Source organism: Arachis hypogaea, chromosome 12 (assembly GCF_003086295.3).
Source record: "Arachis hypogaea cultivar Tifrunner chromosome 12, arahy.Tifrunner.gnm2.J5K5, whole genome shotgun sequence".
Lineage (NCBI taxonomy): Eukaryota > Viridiplantae > Streptophyta > Magnoliopsida > Fabales > Fabaceae > Arachis > Arachis hypogaea.
In genome coordinates this window covers 1689383-1712122 of record NC_092047.1, presented here as the reverse complement: position 1 = coordinate 1712122, position 22740 = coordinate 1689383, and the positions used below count along the sequence as shown (strand labels likewise).

Genomic DNA, 22740 nt, shown 5'->3' with positions numbered 1-22740 from the left:
AATTAAATTTTCATATTTATATACTTCCCTTATATGTCTAATGTCCTATAACACCATAATCATATCATATTTAATTAATTTGTTAAAAGAACAATTCAATGTCAAAGTTGAAATCTTTCTTGTTTTCTTCCACTTTTCTTAATATCTCTTACAAGTGGATCCATTTGTTTAGTTGAATCCACCTTACCATCATCACCACTATTTTAATTTATTTTGGTCTTTTCTTTATTAAAACCTATAAACTCCTAAATTAACATTTACTAGCTACTAATCACGTTTTCAATAAATAAAATAAAATAAAATAAAAGACACTTTACTAGGATTTTTTATTTTAATAAATAAACTAATTATAATAATTATCGAAATATGTGTATATCTCGTTTACACTGTAAATGAGATATACACGTTTCGCGTCCACCTGTCTTATCTCGTTTATACCGTAAACAAGATACATACAAAATTGTCTCGTTTATAGTATAAATGAGATAAGAGAAAAATATTTATTTCGGTAAATATTTTATAAATTATTTATTTCGGTAATTATTATAATTTATTTATTTATTAAAATAAAAAATCGTAACGTTTGTTTTAAGGTATTAAGACAGAAACTGAAAAAAACTGGAACTTAGTATCATATTTGTTAATCCAAAAATTGGTACTAAAATTTTAGTCTTTGTCTCTAAAATTTCAGTATTTTTGTACTTCCAAAAAGTGAGGACAGAAGAGACTAAATTTTTTTAGAACGGAAACTAAAACTTTAATAATATTTTATTCTTAAAATATTCTTATTTTAATTAATTAATTTTAATTTTATCTTTTGTATAAATTAAATCAGAACTTCATTCTTATTTTAATTTTTATCTTTTATTTTACACAAAATACAATACTAAACTTTATTTTAATTTCTATCTTTTAATTTTTATTTTTTAGTTTCAGTCTTTCGGTCTCTGTTTTTTTTTTTAAATGCTACTTAAAATCTAGCTGATGCAACCAATTTTAATCTTGTATTATTTTAGAAGAATGTTAATTGATTCCCTTAAACAAAAAATTTGAATGTATAATAATAAACAATTTCTATTGATTATTATTAACAATTGTATATTTTTAGTTTTTTACCCTATTCACAAATCACAATGTCAAAAAGAAAAAGTGTGATATTTGTGATCCAAAATTTGTGTCCAGCTAGAAATCCATAACCCAAGAAATGAAGTGAATCACACTTTCACTTTCACACGCAAATGCTTCCATTATCATTATCATTATTTTATATCAAAACAAAAGAAAATGCTCACCGCCCAAAAATTTGTCTGTCAAAAGCAAAATGATCTTCAGTGAAGTTAGGACTCTGTCCTTTAAATTTGTCTTCTAAATTATTACTAACTCATTTGTCGTTATATTAATTAATATGTGGAATGTTTTTATGGTTGGATTAATTTTTTCAAAAACCATAAAAACATTAAACTAGCTAGTTTCCATGACAATGCAACTTTTATAAATTTTACCCTTTTTATGTTATAATCAAATTATTGAAAAATAATTTAAAGCTTTTGAAATATTTTTAATTTGTTATTCTATTAGTAAAGGTAAATTCAAAAATATTTTATCCAAAACGATGAATTAAAGGAATTTAATAGCTAAAGGAGTTGGTTGTTTTTTTACTGTGAAATGTGAATCACATAGGAAAGGGCAGCATGGTAATTGCATATGAAGAATCTTACACGTGCAAGGCATCTAAAGTGGTAATAAATTACTGACTACATTAAACGAATCTAAGTTGATTTAGCAATTAATTTATTATTCTACTTAAATAAATATTTAAATTTAAAATTTTGAGTATTAATTTAAATATTTAGTAATTTATTAATTAATAACAAATTATTAAATAAAATTTTAATTTGTAATAAACTAATTTTTTGTCTACCGAATTAAAAGATATCGAAAAAAAGCTCTTCTATTGAGTATTATTTTTGTATAAAGTAGTATATCTCTAATTCAATTCAATGAACTTAGATATAAACATAAAGCATGTACTTGGTATCCGTTTTTTACCCAAAATAAAAAAGTTAAGGTATTTAGATTAGATTGTGTCTTGATACATTAGTTTTATTAGTTTAAGAATTAAGATGTATACACTCTAAAAGTTTCGGTCCAAATTCATATTATGTATAACTAATCAATTTGGATAATATTCTTTTTTACACTCTAAGAACAGAGAAAATTTTTTTTTAACAGTCAAGTACGTTGAGACGTATACCAACAACAAATAGAAATTTTGATAAAGATCTGAATTCTGAAAATTTAGGTGGTAGAATATATGTTTTACTATCAAATTTAACTAGAATTGATGCAGAAATATCTAAGGATACTGAAAATTCATATTCAGAACTATATGATCCATATCTATAAAATGTTCAAGATCCTAATGAAGAAAATATTAAAGATTCGTTTACCTATTTATAGAATTCCGACATGAATATTAGAGCGGTTAATTTGGCCTTTGATGATACATCATCCTTTTTAGATGGTAATAAGATCCTTTTAAAATATTATTTTAAATTGTCTATTTATTAATGTAATGTCGTTACTATGTATAATTATTGAGTGCAATAAAATAAAGTGATATTTGTCACTTGTCTAGATAAAGTCAGAAAGAGATAAAACTTATTATTATCCTCCAGCTCGCATTATATAATAGTCTTGTTTAAATTTTGTAAGATATTATTGTCATCTAGAGATCTCTAAAAAAGGAGGAGCTCACTTCAACCTCAACGTATCCACTTTTTCTACTTTACAAAAAATGTTCTAAATCTCTTTTCTCTCTCTAAAAACTTAGCTAGTGTTATTTTCTTCTTTCTCATCCAGTATCATTAAGTATGTTTTGAGATTGTCTCTGTCTTAAAAGGATCTTACTCATCCGAATATGACATGAATAGGATCTACGAGAATTTCTTATAGTAAAAAAAAGACTCAATCTTATAATACCAAGTTTTGCTCGAACACATTAAATCTCACCCTATAAAAAGATTGATAGAGTGATAGGGATAAATAAAGGTGTTATAATATCGATTTCCTGAAATACTGGAGATCCACACCTGTGACACTTTTTCTTTTATTTGTAATTTTAATTTTCTTTTACAATATATGTTACTTTTAACTTTTTTTAATGTAACATTTTTTATTTAATTATAAAAATTATATTCTCAATTTATAAAGGTATTGAAGTTTTTTATTTTTTTCTCTTTCTATTAATTTAAAAATATTTAATAATATTACATCTATATGTTTTATTAGTTTTAAGTTTCTTAATAATTATATACATTTTAAATAAAATGGCAGATTAACAAAAAAGAAAAAGAATAATGATATACATAAAAAGAATTAGAATAATTTGATTAGAATAATAATAATAATATTATTATTATCTATCCATAAGAAGATCACTAATTTTATTGATTTCTGCAATTGAGCTTGAACCAATTTTGCTTCTTCTACTTGCATAAGCAAGTCTCTCCCTACAAAACTTCATCTTCTCCCAATTCCATTTCTCTCTCTCTCTCTCTCTCTCTCTCTCTCTCTCTCTCTAAAGAGAAGTAAAGAACAAAGTGAAAGAGAAAAAAAAGGGAAAAAACATGTCCTCCCCAAGCAAGCGGCGAGAGATGGACCTTATGAAACTGTTAATTCCCAACTTATTTTTTTTTTATTATTTGTCATTCAAGTTTTAATCTTTTACCTGTTGGGTGTCCTGGTTTGACTTCAAATTCTGTTTTTGATTTTGATTTTTTTTTCTTCTGATTTTTTCTCTTTTAATTTTTTTTTTCTTGTAGGATGATGAGTGATTACAAGGTGGAGATGATCAATGATGGAATGCAAGAGTTTTATGTCCATTTCAATGGACCTAATGAGAGTAAACTCTTCTCCTTTTTTTGATTCTTTATCTATTTTTTTTAAACACTGTTTATTTTATTGTTGATGGTGGATGTTTGACTTTGGTAGCTCTGGATTTGGATTTGGGGTTGCAGCAATATGATGCTTATGTTGTGACTGATGTTTTGGTTGATTCACTGATTGATTGCTTGTGGTGCTGAATATTAATTTGGGGCAGCAAAATGAGTTTTGGTTCTTATTTTGCAACTCAATTACCTGTTAAGTGTTCCTTGTTGATTTTCCCTTATGCTTGTTTTGACATTTTCATTAGGAATATGACATTTACTTCTAGACATAAAAATATTTGTATGATTTTTTTTCTTGGATTTTTGCTTTATATAATATAACCAATTATTTACCAGTTACCATGATTGATAGATTTTCCCATTTGCTTATTGTTTTGTTCTGGTTTCAAGATGTTAAACTGAGTTGGAATGTTTGATTTTGAGAAAGGTGATTGTTCTTTGTTTTTTTCTTTTAATTCAATCTCTGCTTTTGATCTCCTTGATGGCTCTTGGTAGGTCCTTATCATGGAGGTGTTTGGAAAGTAAGAGTTGAGCTGCCAGATGCTTATCCTTATAAATCTCCTTCCATAGGCTTTGTTAATAAGATCTATCATCCAAATGTCGATGAGATGTAAGAATATCAATCATATTAATGCTTTGAATTTGAAACTTTCTGTCTTGAGGTGTTTACTAAGTGAATGATCATCTTGAAATAACAATTGTTTCAGGTCAGGATCGGTTTGTCTAGATGTTATCAATCAAACCTGGAGCCCCATGTTTGGTAATGATCTTTTTCGACAAGCCTCTGAGAAAACTTGTGGTTTTATTCAATTTCAGTTTGATCTTTTTGGTTCATTGTCTTATGTCAAAATCTGCACTTTTCTAGATCTTGTCAATGTGTTTGAGGTTTTTCTTCCACAACTTCTGTTATATCCGAATCCATCAGACCCCTTGAATGGAGAAGCTGCTGCTTTAATGATGCGTGATCGAGCTTCTTATGATCAAAGGGTTAAAGGTATTGATCCTTTGCTGAATGTTCATCTCTTGTTTGTACTAGACCATTAGATCATGTGAGCTTACCCCTTTCGAGCAATACGCGCCTATTATGTTTTCTTTGCTGTTTTTCTTTCTTTCTTTTTAACCGTGGCTACAAGTGAACTCTAAAGTCTAAACCAGGAGGGATATAATTCAACTACTTCCTTTGTTTCAAAGTATTTCTCACTTTGGAAATTTGATACATTATCAATTCAATGCATCTAGATACAATTTATGTCAAAATACATCGAGTTATGAATGCACCTAACTTTTAAAGTGACATTTTCGTAACTAATTCTCAATCCTTTAATTTCTTTAAAACCAAATGGACCTTTAGGTGTTAAATTTTCTTGTGAAAAAGAAGATACAATCTTATCTCCATCTTTGTTATGTATATTACCACTTGTGCAAGTAGATAAAAAGATGATATCTGCTTGCTATCACAATTGAAGTAAACCCTTGATTGAGATTGTTGATGAACATAATTTACATCTCAATTACATGACCTTCTTCTTCTTCTTTGTGGCCTCTTTTACACCGTGTCAACCGAAGCAGTCACATATCTCTCATGGTATTTGTATATCATTCATATATGGCAAGTATAGAAATTAGTACCTGTCTTTTGTTGATTCAATACTCACTTTGGATAATGCTATGATGCACTAGGTTGAACTTGATGTATCATACACTAAGGTGATTCAGTGGTGTAGACTTGAATCATGATTAATATCACACTCATGATCTAAATCTAACCATTGAATTACCTAAGTACATGATGCACTATTGCACCAAGTTCTAAAGTTGATGCTTCCAAGACAATAAGATATTGGTTGGTTTATGAGGACAATGCTATAATGCATCATGCACAAAGATAATCCAATGGTATAGATCTAAATCATGATGGTTCATTCTTATAATTCATATTTGTACCATTGGATTACATTGTTGCATGATGCAGCAAGTTCAACCCGATGCATCCGAGATGTTTCCCCAAACTCATAACAGTTAACTTCGACGGTTCGAGAACTAGCTTATAAGAGTCGATTTCTCTTTAACTTCTGGCTTGTATTTCAGAACCAAAACATATCTGAATTTAACACTTGTTGGTATCTATGCTTTTGGCTTGAAATTGTTTAGAATATTGTGAGAAGTATGCTAAGGCTGAAGACATAGGAGATGCAACAGAAGACAAGTCTAGTGATGATGAGGAACTAACTGAAGATGAATATGATTCAAGTGATGAACAAGTGGCTGGTAAGGCAGATCCATAGTAGCCTTATTATGATGCCATTGTTCACTCACAAATCACAATGTAATGTTAATTATTACCTGTAAAATGTAAATTATGTTCTAGTTATTATATGTTAATTAACATCCTCATTACATGGAAATGAACTTTGATTGTTGTTATTGGTAGGGGGGGAATTCTCCTCCCTTGTTCTTAGCTAGTCAATGTAAATAATGATGCAACATTTGATTTCCTAATGTAATGTAGTTCTCTTGTTCAATCCATAAGCTATTTTTGCAGTAATTTGGTAATCATCAGTAATGCTGCGGAGACAAAAAAAAAAATTTATTTAGCATTCATTAATTGTTGCGACAATTAATAAAGGTTAAATAAGGCATATTTTAGCTGTTTTTTTTTGTTACTGAACATTTTGGTTTGTCAATTTGGTAATCATTAAAAAAAAATCTAAAGTGTTATACTCATTTATTGATTTATTCATTCACATTTAGATAATTAAATATTAAAATATTGTCTCTAGTATTATTTAATCTTTGAATTATCAATTATGTCACATTTAGAAGTTACATTTATTGTAATAGTAATTCTAATAAAGATTTTGTTAAATCCTTAGGGCAGAGAGTTAAAAACATCATAAAAAGAAATTTTTTTTATAAAAATTGTTGAAAAATTAAATGTTTTATATTTTTATTAATGCATTGAATACATCAAAAGCATTAAAATGTCATAATTAGCTAAATTTTTTTAATAAATTATTTTAGTAAATCATAAAATGCCTTAACAATAAAAGAACTTTTTTCATTGTCCTTCCTTTAAACTCCTAAACAAGAACATTTTTAAAGATATTAAATCTTTCCTTGTTTTTTTGGTAATTATTAAATCTTTCTTTTTCTCTCTAAACTCTAAAGCTTTTTTTTTTATTTGATCTTGCCAAATTTATCCTTATTCCATACTTTATAATAAGCCCCTTTATATTTTTTTATTTTTTCTGCCAGTGTTCTACCCTCCACCTTCCTCCACCATTAGCTAAACATCTTAAATTAAGAATGAAAGAACCACACATCAAGTGCTTTGAACCATTTTGGTCCCTAATCTCTCCATTCTTCCTCAAAATAAGGTCCAATTTAAGTAAATTTTTTAAATAAGTTCTTTTTAAAAAAAGGCTTAAAATATGAACGCAGCATGATTTGATTTAGAACTTGTTTGGGTGAGCTTTTAAAAAAAGATCTTTTTTTAAGTTATATTTTTTTAAAAGATCTTAAGGAAAAGTAAAAGTAATTTTATGTTTGAGTATCTCGTGCAAAAAGATTTTTTTATCTATTAATTATGTTTGGGTATAAAAATATAAAAATATTTTTTTGTTTATTTATTACATGAAAAACATTTTTTTTAAGAGAAAAAGATCTTTTAAAAAAAGATGTAAATTACAGCTTCTAAAAAAAAGATATTTTTTTTATTATTCTAGTATTTATACTTTTACTATTAGAAATTTGTCAAACACGCTAAAAAATAAAAGAAAAAAATCTTTTTTCATTAAAAAAAAATATTTTTTTATCAAAATAATGACGCCCAAAAAAGCACTTAGAGTATTTCAACGCTCTTAACTTGATACCAAGTAGCTTTTGAAACCACACCGGAAACCTATCTAATTTACTAGCAATCTTTCCATTTTTCTAAGTATATTTGTGACCACCAAGAGGAATATCTAGCACATCCATGTCTTCCAACCATTATTTAAATTAGAGTGAGTTCCATACAATGTGTGGAGAGAAAAATTAGTTATATTATATAATGTGTTCTAATAAGTGTTATATTATTTAGAAATTGATTAGATAATATATAAATTAATATTTATTTGAATTATTTTATATTAAAATATTTTACAGAATATTTATTTGATAATTTGTATATAATTCTATATAATTATTCAACTAAAATATAATATAAATTGAAATATAGTTTATTATTTTAAGAATTTGAATTCATTTATTTTTAGAAAAGACATAGGTATCTTCATTTGTTGCTTCCATTTTTACATTTATTTTAGGTGTCATATTTCATTTTCTCATACGGTGTTCTTTGGTTTATAAATAATTAAAGAAAAAAAATTAGAAAAAATGAATGAGAATGAGAAAAACTAAAAACGTAATATAAAATTATAAATTAAGTTTATAATCATAATATATTTAAATATATATAGTAAGAAGATGTCTCAAATTTAAACTTATTTGAGTTAAAAAAATAAATAAAAATAAAAAATACAAAAAATATAATATAAAAAAGAGTAAAAATAAATTTATTTAGTAAAAAAATATGTCAAATTTAAACTTATTTAGATGAACTTTTGTCAATTGATATGAGAGATTAAAAAATAAAAAAGAGTAAAAATTTTACGTAATATGTATAAGCAAACTAAATAATATAATAGTAAGAATCTTAATATATATAAGTTGTAAAATTTTAACATTTATAATTATTATTATGGCACTTTTAACTTGCGTTTATTTTGACTTCTTTCTCATTCTTCTTGTAGTGATTAGTTGTAAAATTGCTTTAAATTGTTCAAATAAAAAATGCCTATTTATGAGTCTCAAATTGCTTTTGTGCCAACAAAGTTGATTGATCCTAATGTAGGACTTGACAAATGAAAAAGTCATGCTATGTGGGCCTTGACATTTGATAAGGAAAAAGCTTTTCTTTAAAGGAAATTAATTCACCTTGTAAATGATCATCCCAAAAAGCCAAATAGAAGTTCTAGAATCCTTTGGATTGTGTGAAAACTGAAAAGATAACAGTTGAAAATAGTTCTAGCCATTGATATCAACTTCATGAAACTTCTGTAAAATAAATATTAAATCCATCTAGAATTGTAAAAGAAAAATGTATAGTTCAACCTATTCAAAATAAGATAAAATGTTAAAATATATATATATATATATATATATTTAGATTTACCCAAACAGTATCCCCCAACCCGACAGGTTAAGGACTAATCCGTCGTGGATTTGAGCTCCATTTAAGAGTCTGCCGCTGGCTAATGAATTACTGTATGCACAAGGCGGGGTTCGAATTTCCGACACTTGCTTAAGCGGACGCTTGAGATAACCATTCGACCAACCCAAGTTGGTTAAAATATATTTAATTTGATATCATAAAAAACTATAACAAAAAAACAGTTTATTTCTTTATTTAAAATTTAGGAGCATGATATAATAATTATATGATTATTGATTGTTAAACTATGTGTCAAACTTTTATGGTAAACAATTATGGGATTGCTCAATATTAAGACTTTTTTCTAATTTCTAATTAATGGGAAACAAAATCATGCAGAATAAGTCTTTTCATCAGTGATTGCAAAACAACATGGAATTCCACTTTACATTTGAACAAGGTTTGGTTCAAATTTGTAAGGTAACTCATGACACATGACACCTGTGGGTAACTCATTGTTTTGTTCTATTTTTTCCAAAAACATCAAATGGAAAAAGGGAATAAGTGAAACACAGGTTTCCAACAATGATTTGAAAATTATTTCTGAAAAAAACTACAATAGAAAGACTAAAATTGAAATAATTATTTTGTATTTGATCTATGCCAAAACTAAAATTGAAATAGTTATTTTGTATTTGATCTATGCCAGATTTAAATTTATGAGAATACATTTTATATGACTAAAATATAAAATATGTTTTAAATTGCTCTCATGTCATAAGCTTTCATAAAATATTAGGTGTAAATGTGATACCTATCTACTACAGATCTATGCAATTGTTATATAAAATATATCTAATTCTCTTACAAAGTTTAATAATACTTCATCCATAGTTTATTTATAATTTTAGGTCATTATTATTTTATAAGTATTGAAAATGGATTAATTTTCCTTCTCTTTAGTTTACTAAGACACAAAGAAGTCATAAATTCCAGAGCACTTTGTAGAGGGGAAATTTTGATGGACTAACATGAACCAGAGAATTTACTATACAAGAGTTTCAACTATCTAAAAAGAAAAGCAATACCTGCAGGATGCAGATATCCAAAGAAAAATGGAAGAAACAAGTTACATTCAAGTACATTAAGGTGGCCATAAAATACAAACTCAGGGCCTAAATTCTATATTAACAGTATGAGGGGTAAACTCTATCAAGATTAAGGGCCACCAAAAACTCTTTCTGAAACTAGGAGCAATATGTTCATTATATACCATGACTTTTGTGTTCTTTGAGAGAAAATCTACATATGGCTTGGTCTCCTCTTCCCAGAATCCGTCCGTAGTCGCTTTACGGGGTTTGCCCAACCAACCGAACCACCGGAGCCGTTTGGCTGCTGAAATGGCTGGCCAACCAACCCTTGTGCATGAGGAGACTGATGCGCTAGTCTAGCATCCCTAGGAGTCGAACCTGACCCCGGGCTTCGCATAGCCGGAACCATGCTAGTTGGCGACACAGGGCCGGTCCTCAGCTTCACCAATGATTTCTCCCCCCTATCGTTCCTTCTCTTCTTGCAAACCACAAGTTCACCTGGATGAGTCAGCACTGGATAATCGTCCGGCTGAAGCTGTTCCCGGGTGCTGCCACTTCCGGCCCTTGATTCCTTTTGCAGGCCATGGCCTTTGACCCGACTGTTTTCACCACCAGAAGCTGAACCGCGTTGCAGTGGCTTCGGTGAAGGGTATTGATCGGCTTCCACCTCATTTATCAGCCGGTGCCTCTTGCCTAGACCAACAGCTCCTTGCCTTGGGGATGTTACAGTACTGGCGGCGAAAGAAAGCGCACTTCTTGCATCTCGGAAGTCCGTATCAGGAAATGCGATTTTCAAGATATCGAAAAATAGATCATGAACCTTCCTCGCTTCAGTTCTTACCTGATAGTAAAATTTTGCAACAATATTTCAACAGATCAAAATTTTGCATGCAAGAGTTAAGAAGAACACATACACCAAAACAGTGCTACAGCTGCCACCAAAAGGCCAAAGTACCACCAATTCATTGTGCAAAATGACAGAAATCTCACCTCATGCGAAAAGCCGTAAAATTGCATTGCGCTCTTTAGCATGAACTGCACATCAAATACAAGCTCTGTTGCTCCATTATACTCCAATCTATCAATCCGCTGGTCAATCTTTCTTAAATCCAACAGGCTGTTCCCGGATCCACTACTGTACCCAGAATTCTCAATTCTCTTCCACAAATCTGTTAACAAGGGCACAATTTGTTGACCTTCCTTGTCTATTCGCCTTTGTAGCTTGCTAATTACATTTTTGCACTGCAAATGTAGAAGTAGTAAGACTTTAAATACTTAAAGACACTGAGCAAGCAGACACTAATGTCTAAGATGATATCGATGGAGACCACTAACATGAAACGTCCTAGTGAGAAAGGAAACGAAAAAGTTAAATATTAACGGGATTGCAGCCGATAAAAAATATACCTCCAATCAGATACCTAAGGAACTTGTACTCTTTTTTCTTCCCCCTATTTATATTTGGTACATGGAAGTATAGGGGAGTTGCTCCATTCCAACAAAGGTTAGGGCATGTTACTAGCCTAGGCAAGGGCTTACAATATATTTACACATGACCTACCATAAGGCAACAGGAATCAAATGCAGAAGTCTTTTGTCAAGGTGAAGTGTTACTTTGGCATCAAATTATTTAGTGGTTTATTGTCAATTAAGCTTAGAAAATTAGTAATTCCTGTTCTCGTAACACGCAAGATCCGCTCCAACCATGCTAACAAAAAAGACTGTCATTGTAGAAAAAGACATCAAAACAGTCAATTGATGACACATACCCTTCTCTGGATGATTTCGGTCATTTTAGTGCCATGAGCCGAAGATCCACTTGAATTGATGGTCTTCACCTCCCAACTTTCTCTGGAATGTTCACCACCATCCTCTGAAGGGGCAGGAATGCTATTCAACCGACTAGACTTTGGTGAGCCATGTAATTTGGATGTATTGGCAACTCTCCTTTGAGGTAAACTTCGCTTATTTTTTAATGATGCATTTAAATCATGCCTGCCTGGTTTGGATTCAACCAATCGTTTTGATTCTATGTCGGCCATTGGCTGTGATTGATATTTATGTTCTGCTTGTATTGCTAAATGAGATGCCATTTCATTGACAGGCTTTTCTTCATGTTTATCAGCAACAGGACGGGGTCGAACACGCATGCTACGTTTACGTTTAATCTTGGGTTGCTGCAAAACTTGTTCATCCTCACCTTCATCACGATCATGAATCCAACTGCCAGACTGTTGATGATCCATGTGAGAATCACCAGAAACAGCAATTTCCCCTTCTTCCAACTCATCTGTCTGGCAAAAACAGTTACAAGACATTTAATCAGAATAAGATAGAGCAAGACAAACAATAAATGGAAAATTCAAGATGCAAATCAATGCACATACCATCTTTCTTGGTATCGAACTTGGCCTGGCATCTAGTGCAGAAAGTGAACCAAATTTCTGAGAGGAAACTGATGGAGATACCGTCTGGATCAATCTTTGACTGTCTGAGGATGATCCTGAGGAACCAGCCTCTTCAACCATCTGATTATTTCCAGCACTTTCCAAAGATCTAGGAAATGCATAACCGGCAGCCTCGCAAAGTATACCATCTTCCAACTGATCTTTATCGATGGGTTGAGGTCCATCAGGACCACTATACCCATCGTCTTCAAATTCTCCTATTTCACCTTCTTCATGTGCATATCCATTTCTTTCATCAGAGCTTGCTTCGGAGTACTCTCCATTCTCATCATCTACTTCTTTGTAACTTAGATGCTTTTTCCCCTTGGGCCGTCCTCTTTTCCTTTCTTCACCAGGTTCCACAGGTATTGTACCACCAGTTAAAATGTTCTTTGACGGTCTTTTTGACAGCGCAGCAACAGCAGCATTCACCTCCCTTGTATTGGCTCGAAGCCACTTGGGTACTTGATCAAACCTTGTCATCTCCTCAATCCAATCCTCCTCTTCATCCATTTGATCAAACAGTTCCACTTCCTCTTCGCTCCTGGCAATCATTCGATTTACCTCCTGCAATGATGGAACGTCATGGACAGTTTCTTGATACCTCTCTTCATCATGCAATAATGTCTCAAGTGTCAAACGCCTCTCTTCATGTGTTGTTCTTTGATCAAAGCGTCCAGCATTAATAACCTCATCAGCCATATCTATCTTATATTGTTGAATATTGTTCCTTATGAGGCTCTCAATAGATCCTATGTAGCGATCCTTACCTGCAAGTTCATCCTCCATGTCAACAGTGCCTCCACTTCTCATTTCATCCTCCTTCTGATGGCTAGCGATCTTGTCAACAACGGCTTCCATATAGATAACTTTAACCTCTCTTTTCTGTCCAATCCGATGAGCTCGGGCAACAGCCTGCTCCTCATTTTTAGGGTTCGGATCAGGATCATATATAACAACTGTATCAGCAGACTGAAGGTTCAGACCTCGTCCAGCAGCTCGAATGCTAAGCAAGAAGATGAAGCAATCTGAATCAGGGCTATTGAAGTCAACTATAGCCGACTCACGATCTTCCAAACTGGTTGTACCATCAATTCTTCTGTACACAAGTCTTCGCCATTGCAGGTATTCTTCCAAGATGTCTAGGAGTTTTGTCATGGTACTAAACAGTAGAACACGATGTCCTGTTCTTTGAAGTTTAATGAGAATTCTATCCAGGATCCACAATTTTCCACAAGACTTTACAAGGAAATCTTTAGATAAGTCATTGAAGAAGGGATAATTAAGCAACGGATGATTGCAAGTTTTGCGGAGCTCCATGCATCTGTTGTTTAAAGTTTTATATTGCTTCACCTGGTAGACCGGATTCTTTAGAACCCTACGCTTCTCATCCTCAGGATCAAGACGAAGGGTACCAGTTGATTTGACCCAATCATAAATTGCACTTTGAACAGCGGACATTTTGCATTTTAGAACTATCGAGACCTGCAATGCAGAAAAAATATTAGTCCAGCGCCACAGATACAGTGCAACTTGTCAAGAAGGCTATTTTAGTCGCACCTTAGGTGGAAGTGAGCCTTCAACATCTTCAACACGACGCCTGAGCATGAAAGGCTCAAGAATCTGATGAAGTCGGTGGATAATGATAACTTTCTTCTCAGTCTCGAGCCAATCATCCTCCCCATTTTGGGTTGGAGCAGGACCTTCCTTTTGAAATGGTTTAGAGAACCAATCATGGAAGGCTTTCCTATTGTCAAAAACCTCAGGAAGAAGTAAATTTAGAAGTGACCAGAGTTCCTTCAAATCGTTCTGCAGTGATATCAGAGCATAAATAGTTCCGTCAACAAAATGTATAGCATAAACATACTGTGTAAAGTTCTTTTTCTCTCTTATAGCAAGTTGATTAATTCTTCAAGCGAATGGGCAAGCACAACAAAAATAAATGAATGCATTCAATCTAGATACTAATATATACATCAAAGCAAAATGTATCAAATCATATCAGACCTGTAATGGTGTTCCTGTCAAAAGCAGGCGCCTTTGACAACGGTATCTATCAAGATCACGGGCCAGGACTGAATCCCTATCCTTCATTCTCTGTGCTTCATCAATTATGATATACTTCCAATCGACTTTTGAAAGCTTTGATCGATCATACATGATGAACTCATAAGTAGTCACAAGGACATTAAACTTCATAGCACAAACCTCCTGCAAAAATGTAACAGAGAAGGAAATTGGCAGTGAAGATGAAGCACTCTCCCTACATTTATGAATAAGATAAGGCATGCTTACTTGTGAAAATAATTTTGACCGTTGATCCTTGCTTCCAACATAAAAAATGCACGACACAGATGGTAGCCAATTATAAAACTCGCTCTGCATAATGAACACAGTTTTTCATGTCAAAAAGCACGCATAACCACACAAATAAGGATATCCTTAGTGAAAAAGTTGAAAACTCACCTTCCAGTTAACTAAAACAGCATTCGGTACTATTATAAGATGCGGGCCATAGTTTCCTTTAAATTCCATCAAGTATGCAATCAATGCCATAACCTGTAAAGGAAATACTTTAGCATTATACACACACAAGAACTCATTAAATGATCATGCATTAGCCTTAAACCTTACAAGGACAAACAATCATGTAATGATCAACATAAAAAATTTATTATGAATTGTGAAGTCACTCAAAGAAGTACATAATAAACCTTGTTTCCATCTTAAGGAATTACTAACCTGCACAGTTTTTCCAAGACCCATCTCATCCGCCAAAATTCCATTCAACTTGTTATTGTACAAAGAAAGCATCCATTGTAAACCAACCTTGAAAAAATAACATGTTAAATCCTGAAAGTTTGCTTGAGTGGGTAAAAAATAAAACAACCACTCAATGAGTATTTCATATGATTTAGCAACCTACAAGTTGATAGTCTCTCAATGTTCCAGCACGTAACATTGATGGTTGCCTAATCACAGTTTCACTCACAGCATGAGCAAGGTTGTAATACCTGAAGAGAAGCCAATAATGGTGACAATCAAGCACCCGAAGCATTGTTACACATAACAAGGCCAATTTAATAAAATTCTAAAAAAAACATTATAAACAAGATCAGGGCACTTGAAAATTGAATAAAATAAGCAAAAATATCTTGAGCAACATTTGCTAAAGTTACAATCTCCCAAGCATTTTTGCAACAAAACAAATCATCATAAACATGCATATTAAATAGAGATTAACTAACACAAACTCACTTGTTGACAGATGAACTGTCCCTAGGAGCATTCATCTCCAGAAAACGATTTCTAATCATTACTTCCTCCCCTGCACAAGCTGCAGCAGCTCTTACTTCTTCCTCAGAAAGACCCTAGAGTTAAAAACACAAATAATGGATCACTGGCATAGAAAAAATCTCACATAATAAGTTCAAATAGTGCATTAGAAGCCATCAAAAAACCAGAACCCTGACAACAACACACTACGGAAAGTTCTCAGAACATCGGAGGGGGAAAAGTTGATGAAGCATACCTGCAATCGTGCAGCAGCAGCAGCAGATTTTGCTGCCTCCTCCACTTCCTGTTGATTTTTGGCAGCAGTTATCTTACTTCCTAATTTATGCAGATACTCTTCTGTCTGACTTAAGAAAGTTGAGAGAACAGCATATCTTTCTGCAGCATCGCCTGGCATGCTAGTCTGTTGCTCCAGTAACATCTCTCTATATCGGTCAACATCATTGTTCTTTAAAGCTTCCATCCTTTTGTTTCTGTCATCATCTTTACGTTTTGAAAATTCCCTCATCATCCTCTCGTGATATTTACCCACACCCCTGTTGCGGGCAGTACGGGCATCACGAATAGCCCAATGTGTCTCAAGAAGCTTCTTACGCCATTGAAATATAGATTTAAGCTGCTTCTCCCTCAAAGCTCTCTGAGATGCCTGCACTTGTCTAGCAAGTTCCATACGCTGACGCTCACACAGCCTTACAAACTTACGATATGGCCTATCCGGCATTGCCATTATCTCTTGTTGCTGTTGATCAATCTCGTCCCTTAAACGTGCCTGAAGGTCTACAAGGCGAAGCTTTTTTTCTTCAATCTGTAGCCTTAACACAAGATCTGGCCTAATCCTTTTCCTCTCTAAGTTCACTGCCAACAACCCTTCAATCTTCTTTAAATTTTCTGTACGTTTCTTGTTAAGTACTTCCATGCCTTCCTCTAAAAGAAGATCTTTGACATCATATGCCAGTGACAGATTATTATTATTGTTTACCATCATCGATGACCCAAAAGAGTCATGTTTCCTAGTGAATGAAGGAAAATCAAATAGGGGTCCGCAATATTTTCTAGTAGATGCCGCATCCTTTGGCTGGGAAACAGTGCTTGTTTGTGCCGATTTCTTAATTTGGGTTGAGTCGGATACAGAAGCCTGCGGTGCAACCGCCTTTCCCCTATCTAGCACTAAATCATTCCTAGGAGGAGTTCTGTTCTTTCCACGATCACTGTCCCTGTCCTGGTCTGACTTATCAGGGCATGCAACTGATTTCTGCTCTTCCTTTCCAGCAGATAATGTTGGAGCAGATTCCTTTGGTGCAGGTGGCATAACAGCTTGCACAGGAACCGGTGGTACAACGGATTTCTCTTCTCTGGGAAAGGGTTCCTGCTTTAAAGAACTCTGTCCATTAATAGCTGGGATAGATTGTGAATCCTTTGCATTGGGTTCAGTGTGCCTTGGTTGTTCTGCCGCGATACTGCCAGAAGGTTTGTCTTGATTTTGTCCTCCTGTGGGATGATTTGAATGTTGCACCTGCATCTCAAGAGGCGGCGGAGCAATAGCACGTAGAAGTTCTTGAGGCAGAGTACCTTCCCCTTTCTATCAACAAATAGAAAAGGCAAAATTAGATTATAGGCAGCATATTTTAATAGGAATATATAAATAGCTCATGCACAAATAATGCAAACACACTCAGACAGATAGAATGAAATGAAGCAGAGATCTAACCTTCAGCCGCCTAAATGCAAGTATTTGGGCTTTAAGAACATGAAGCTGCTGCTTGGTAAACACGCTTCCTGTCCGATGCTGAGGCATCTGAGCTGGTGGTGCCGTTTGAGATTTAGCATGACTTCCCGAGCCACCTTCATTTGTTGGAACTCCGGCCTGAGATGAGGATTGGTTTAACTGCCTTAAGTTTTGCATTTGCGGGGGTTCTGAACCAGATGATGAAGTTTTTGCACCCATGGGATGTTCTGCACCTGAGTTCCTGTTGGCAGAAGACTGATGAGGATGCACAGAGGGCATTCCATTTCCCACTGAGACTGGTTGCCTCAAAGAAGCTGGAGACTCTCTTCCTTGAGCACCAAGTTGCTGCATCACCATGTCACTGGAGCCACTGCCTATGCCAGAATTTGTTGTGGAGCCAAAATGGCCGGGTGGAACTGACTGCCTGGCTTTTGAAGAACCTGACTGCCCAGATGCTTCACTTGACGAATTAGCATGTGCAGAACCCTCACTTCCAACAGCTGGAGAAGTGACCTGCTGCCTTGAAACAGGAACAGGTGTTGACTGAACACCAACGTTGCTCTCGTTGACCTTTTGTTGGGAGGCCATCCTTGCCTGCATCATTGGAATGAGCTGCGACATTATGTTAGCATTTGCAGGATGCGACAAATCTATGTTGCGTTCGCGTGCCCATGCCTGCATAGCCTGGTATTGCGCAGACATTGCCATAAAATTTTGAATTCCCTGCTGAGATTCTGGCACATGCATTGGTCTCACCACATTGCCAGGCATTACATGTCCAATAGCTGGTCCTTGGGATAAAGGCTTTCCTTCAGTCTTCTGATCAGGAGCTGTCTGCGGTCCTGGCTCGATCTGTTTTTCCCCACGTGACACATGTTCGGAAGAATTCCTAGATGATGATCCTTGAGCTTGATGCATAGCCTGCATAGCCATCATTTCCTGCATTTTCAGATTTGCCACGCGCATTTCCTGATCCTTCAGAGATGGGTTTAACATTCCCATTTTAGCTTGCTGCTGCGACTGAATTCCCATCGCAGATTTTTGTTGTGCAAGTGCATATTGAAGGTATGCTTGATGCATAGGATTCATCATTTGCTGCTCAACACCTTGAGCCCTGAACTGGCCATCTTGGCTGGCACCATGTTGAGCTAATTCCATGAACTTTCGAGACTGCTGGGGCAATTGCATGGCACCAGGAGATGAGAAATTGTTATTCCCAAAGGCACCCTGGAGCCCAGCTTGATATGCTAAGAAAGCTTCATTCCCTTCAGGTTTTCTAAGTAACTGTTGTTGAAATGACTGCATATACAAAACCGGGAAAAAGGTCATGACCCCGAAACCATTAATCGTTTCTTTCTGAAGTTTAAAAGAACACAAAGATGTAAGGTGATAATGCGAATTTCATCAATATCAAGGTTGAAATAACCACCAAAAAAATATTAAGTATAACAAGTTCATTCAGTGGAAAGTTTTACACAATTGTACTGGTGATTTTAGATATTTTAAGGTTAAAGGTGTAAGTAGAAATGAAAATTCCATGGATAATATGCCCTATACAATTACAGTACATAAGAAGAAAAAAAGCAGACAGTGCCCTCCACTTAAGTGACAATATAAAACCAGAAACAATATAGCTGATTCCAAACCACCTTGACAATATGACATGCAGAAAATCATTCATATAATTATCTAATCGTCATTTAAGTCCAAAAAGCAAATGCACCAACATTTCAGAAAAGTAGTTTACACAAAAAGGGTTAATGTTTTCCGTTGCCAATAATTTTAGATCCCATATGAACATAAAAATAAATGTAAGAAGACAAATTAGCTAAGAAATTCAAAAACCACAGCAAAGTTCATATTGTTTGTGTGATCAAATGGAAACTTCTGACTCAAAAGCTGACAACATTACCTAGCAGCACTCCACTGAACTGAAACATGCCTAGTTTGACTCATAGTACACAAAAATTTAATTGGTCTTTAAAAGGAAGGAAAGAGAGAAAAACCAAAACGAACCAAAACCGGACCAACAAAACAAGATAGGTACGAGGTTGTCATAAATTTAAATAAAATAAACAAATGCAAATTCCACTGCATCCCAATTTCCAAAATCAACGGCACTCCCAATTCCCAAGTCCCCTCCCCAAACCAACTGTTACAAAATAATTAAGCTCCATAAATTCACTATCAGCAGTTGCATTCTCAAGTCAAATTAATTGCTGAAGCCATATCCTATAAACCGAAGAAACAAAAAATCCAAAAGCAACTGCAAAATAGCTGACTCAGAATCAAGTCAAATTAGTTGCTAATGATAATACTGGCCAAAAAAAAAAAAAACACACACACACACACACCCCATAAAGGCATAAACCACACCCCTCACTCACACAATCACACTACCGATAAGCCATGTTATCCAAAACCATAACATTGTTCAAGAGCACATTTTTACGGAAAAAAAAAATCATAGAAATTCAGCTTCAAAACCCTCCATAAAAAATCCACACCTGTCTACTAGAACTTATCTGCTGCTGCTGCTGTTGCTGCTGCTGCTGCTGAAGATGATGCTGATCAAGCCCCAATTGGGATGCCGAAGACGAAGACGACGGCGACGCCGCAGCTGACGACGTCGCCGTGGAGCCCGTCCGGCCAACCCCAGGGTTCCGGCCACCGCCACCTGACTGCATGGAGCACAAATCCACCCACCAAATTCCCCAACCCCCAAATTTAGATCACTCACAGTACAAACACCCCATCATTCAAGAAAACAGAAAAACTCAAAAATCATCAAAATTGGAGAGCCCACAAGGTTAAAAAAGCCTCAAATCAGTACAAAATTGAAGAAAGGCCCAATCTTTTCGTTGTTCTGGATTCAGGGTATAGAAGCATCTGCCATTTTTTCTCTCTCTAAAAAGCTCCGATTTTCTCTCTCCAAAAAAAGCCGCGAATTTCGGAAGAAGAAGAGGGGTAAGTGGGTGTGGATCTTTGGTGAGAGGGGGGCGAAGGTTCACTGAGAGGAACGAGGCTTGTCCGAATCGGTGAATTCCACTATGTGGGTCGCACGCGATTGTGTGCAATTTTTTTCTGGTCAAACCCTAACTTTCTTTTTAATTTTTTTAATAAAATTGATTTCTTTTTTTTTTTTTTAATTTTGGGTTGAGGTTGGTACTCGGTAGTGAGAGAAAGATTAAAATCTCTCTCTGTGTCTTAAAAAAATGACAATGATAGTTGGGTCGGGTTTGCTTTGGTTCCTTTTTAACGGAAGGTATCCATTGAGATTGCCCCTCCTTTTTCCCAAAATTACATCATCTTGTTCTCTAATCTATACTCTATAATCTACAAACAAAAAAATTTAAGTGTATCCAAAATATCAGTATTAAAATTATTTTAATCGTTAATTTTAATTAATATATATTATATATATTTTTTTTTATAATTAAAATCAACTGTTAAAATAATTAAAATATTAATTTTTTTAATATACTTAAAACTCTTTTTAATTTATATATGGAAGTGGAGTTACCCTTTATTTATTTTTTTTTTAATTTACTTTGAGGAGTAATATGCTTTAATATCTAATTAAAAGTATGTTAAATGTACCCTAAAAATATTTATTAGGTTAATTAAATGGTTAGAATGAATTTTTAAAAATAATTATTTGTTTATATTTCAAGTTTAAAACTTTCAATTTTATTGGTAACAAGGTGCTCTAATAATAATTATGAGTTTAGTAAAATTTATTGAAAAGATATATCTATTTTCAAAAGATAAAATATTACATATTTGAGAAATTAAATTAACGAGTTAAATATTAAAGTAGTTTTTGAGATTGGCTGTTTAAAGAAACAATTTTAAAATTTCAATTGTATTATATAAACGTTTCTAAGATTGAAAAGATTGTATCATGTTAATCATTTATTCTCTTTCTTAGATAAAACATTGTTGTTGTAGTTTTAACGTTAAATTTTTTATGAAATTTCATTTAATTTTAATGGTCATATATATTTTTTTGTGAAAAATAAGATGTTTTATGACTCATTAAGAATAAACAACATCGTTTAATCAAGTATTTAGCCCGATAACTAAAGTCACATTATTTTCTCTAATTCAACATGGAAGGGTATGTGTGAGATCACTAACGACGTGAAGAGTAACTTGACGTAAAGGGATGGGAGATTGTCATGGTGCAATTTTTTCAGTCGCGATGATTTTATTAGTGTAATTAAAATTTCAATAATCTTTTAAATGGAAGCGACAAATTTCAATAATCACTTTAAGAATTAACTCCAAATTCATCAATTTAGGTTGGCTGAAATGGTAATTCACTTATTTTTTTAATTAAGTGTCAAAATTTTGAATTCTATTTATACAGTAATCAATACAAATTTTTAAATAAAATTTAAATCTATAATGTATTAATTTTTGATAGTCAATTTATGAAATACCATAAAAATTTTAAATTTATGTATGTATGTTTGAACCCTTAATAAGTTTGTTAACTATTGAATATGCCCTCAAGAAGCTAGCACTTGGTAGTTGATTCAAATGACAATGTTATTTTCCCTTTATGAATGTATAATAGTGATTTTGAATTCGAGTTCTAAGTATGAATAATTTTCAAGTTAGATTGAAGTATTGACCCAATTTGGCATATAGTCAAAATCATTTGAGAAACTCTGATTTTAAAATTATCCTATATGCTACTATTGAGGTCAATGTCATCCTCATCCATGAACTAACAAGCTTGCAAAATTTGAATTCATCTTCATTATTATTCTTTTGATATTTTCACTTTATAGAAGCTCTGTAATTTGTACTATTGAATACCCTTTTTGAAGGGGACATTCATTCCTATATTTCAGCATTTTTTTTTTGTGCCTATTATGCTTGCTTCATTAACAATGCAAACCTTAATTAATAATAGAATTCGAGTAAAACAAAGTTAGCATTATTTGTTTGAAGAGATGTAGTAAAATTAGGGTCAGGAATGTTAAATCACAAACTTAAATATAACATACACACAAACTGTTATATATTA

General features: G+C 33.2%; 2 protein-coding genes across 2 annotated transcripts; one reads left to right on the top strand and one right to left on the bottom strand.

Annotated features, from left to right (window-relative positions):
- Nucleotides 1-3394: 3394 nt before the first annotated feature.
- Nucleotides 3395-6495, top strand: LOC112726283 (ubiquitin-conjugating enzyme E2-23 kDa). Its single transcript, XM_025775615.3, has 6 exons — nt 3395-3673; nt 3825-3904; nt 4446-4560; nt 4658-4710; nt 4816-4944; nt 6102-6495. The coding sequence occupies exons 1-6, from the start codon at nt 3630-3632 to the stop codon at nt 6233-6235; spliced, it is 555 nt and encodes a 184-aa protein (XP_025631400.1). The 5' UTR covers nt 3395-3629; the 3' UTR covers nt 6236-6495.
- A 3650-nt stretch (nt 6496-10145) lies between these two features.
- Nucleotides 10146-20928, bottom strand: LOC112726281 (ATP-dependent helicase BRM). The gene is made up of 14 exons (XM_025775614.3): nt 20210-20928; nt 17685-19001; nt 16215-17555; nt 15941-16053; nt 15609-15696; nt 15425-15511; nt 15149-15241; nt 14978-15061; nt 14690-14893; nt 14243-14491; nt 12623-14167; nt 12005-12529; nt 11226-11477; nt 10146-11076 (listed from the first exon to the last, which is right to left on the bottom strand). The coding sequence occupies exons 1-14, from the start codon at nt 20387-20389 to the stop codon at nt 10447-10449; spliced, it is 6708 nt and encodes a 2235-aa protein (XP_025631399.1). The 5' UTR covers nt 20390-20928; the 3' UTR covers nt 10146-10446.
- Between the last annotated feature and the right edge of the window lie 1812 nt (nt 20929-22740).

Bases quoted from the DNA above. Each gene is read 5' to 3' on its own strand.
- LOC112726283 (XM_025775615.3), top strand. From the start codon at position 3,630: ATGTCCTCCCCAAGCAAGCGGCGAGAGATGGACCTTATGAAACT. The intron at 4,561-4,657 runs GTAAGAATATCA...CAATTGTTTCAG, and splicing joins CATCCAAATGTCGATGAGAT to GTCAGGATCGGTTTGTCTAG. The intron at 4,945-6,101 runs GTATTGATCCTT...GAAATTGTTTAG, and splicing joins TTATGATCAAAGGGTTAAAG to AATATTGTGAGAAGTATGCT.
- LOC112726281 (XM_025775614.3), bottom strand. From the start codon at position 20,389: ATGCAGTCAGGTGGCGGTGGCCGGAACCCTGGGGTTGGCCGGACGGGC. The intron at 15,062-15,148 runs GTGAGTTTTCAA...TTCATTATGCAG, and splicing joins CTGTTTTAGTTAACTGGAAG to AGCGAGTTTTATAATTGGCT. The intron at 14,492-14,689 runs GTCTGATATGAT...ATATCACTGCAG, and splicing joins TGACAGGAACACCATTACAG to AACGATTTGAAGGAACTCTG.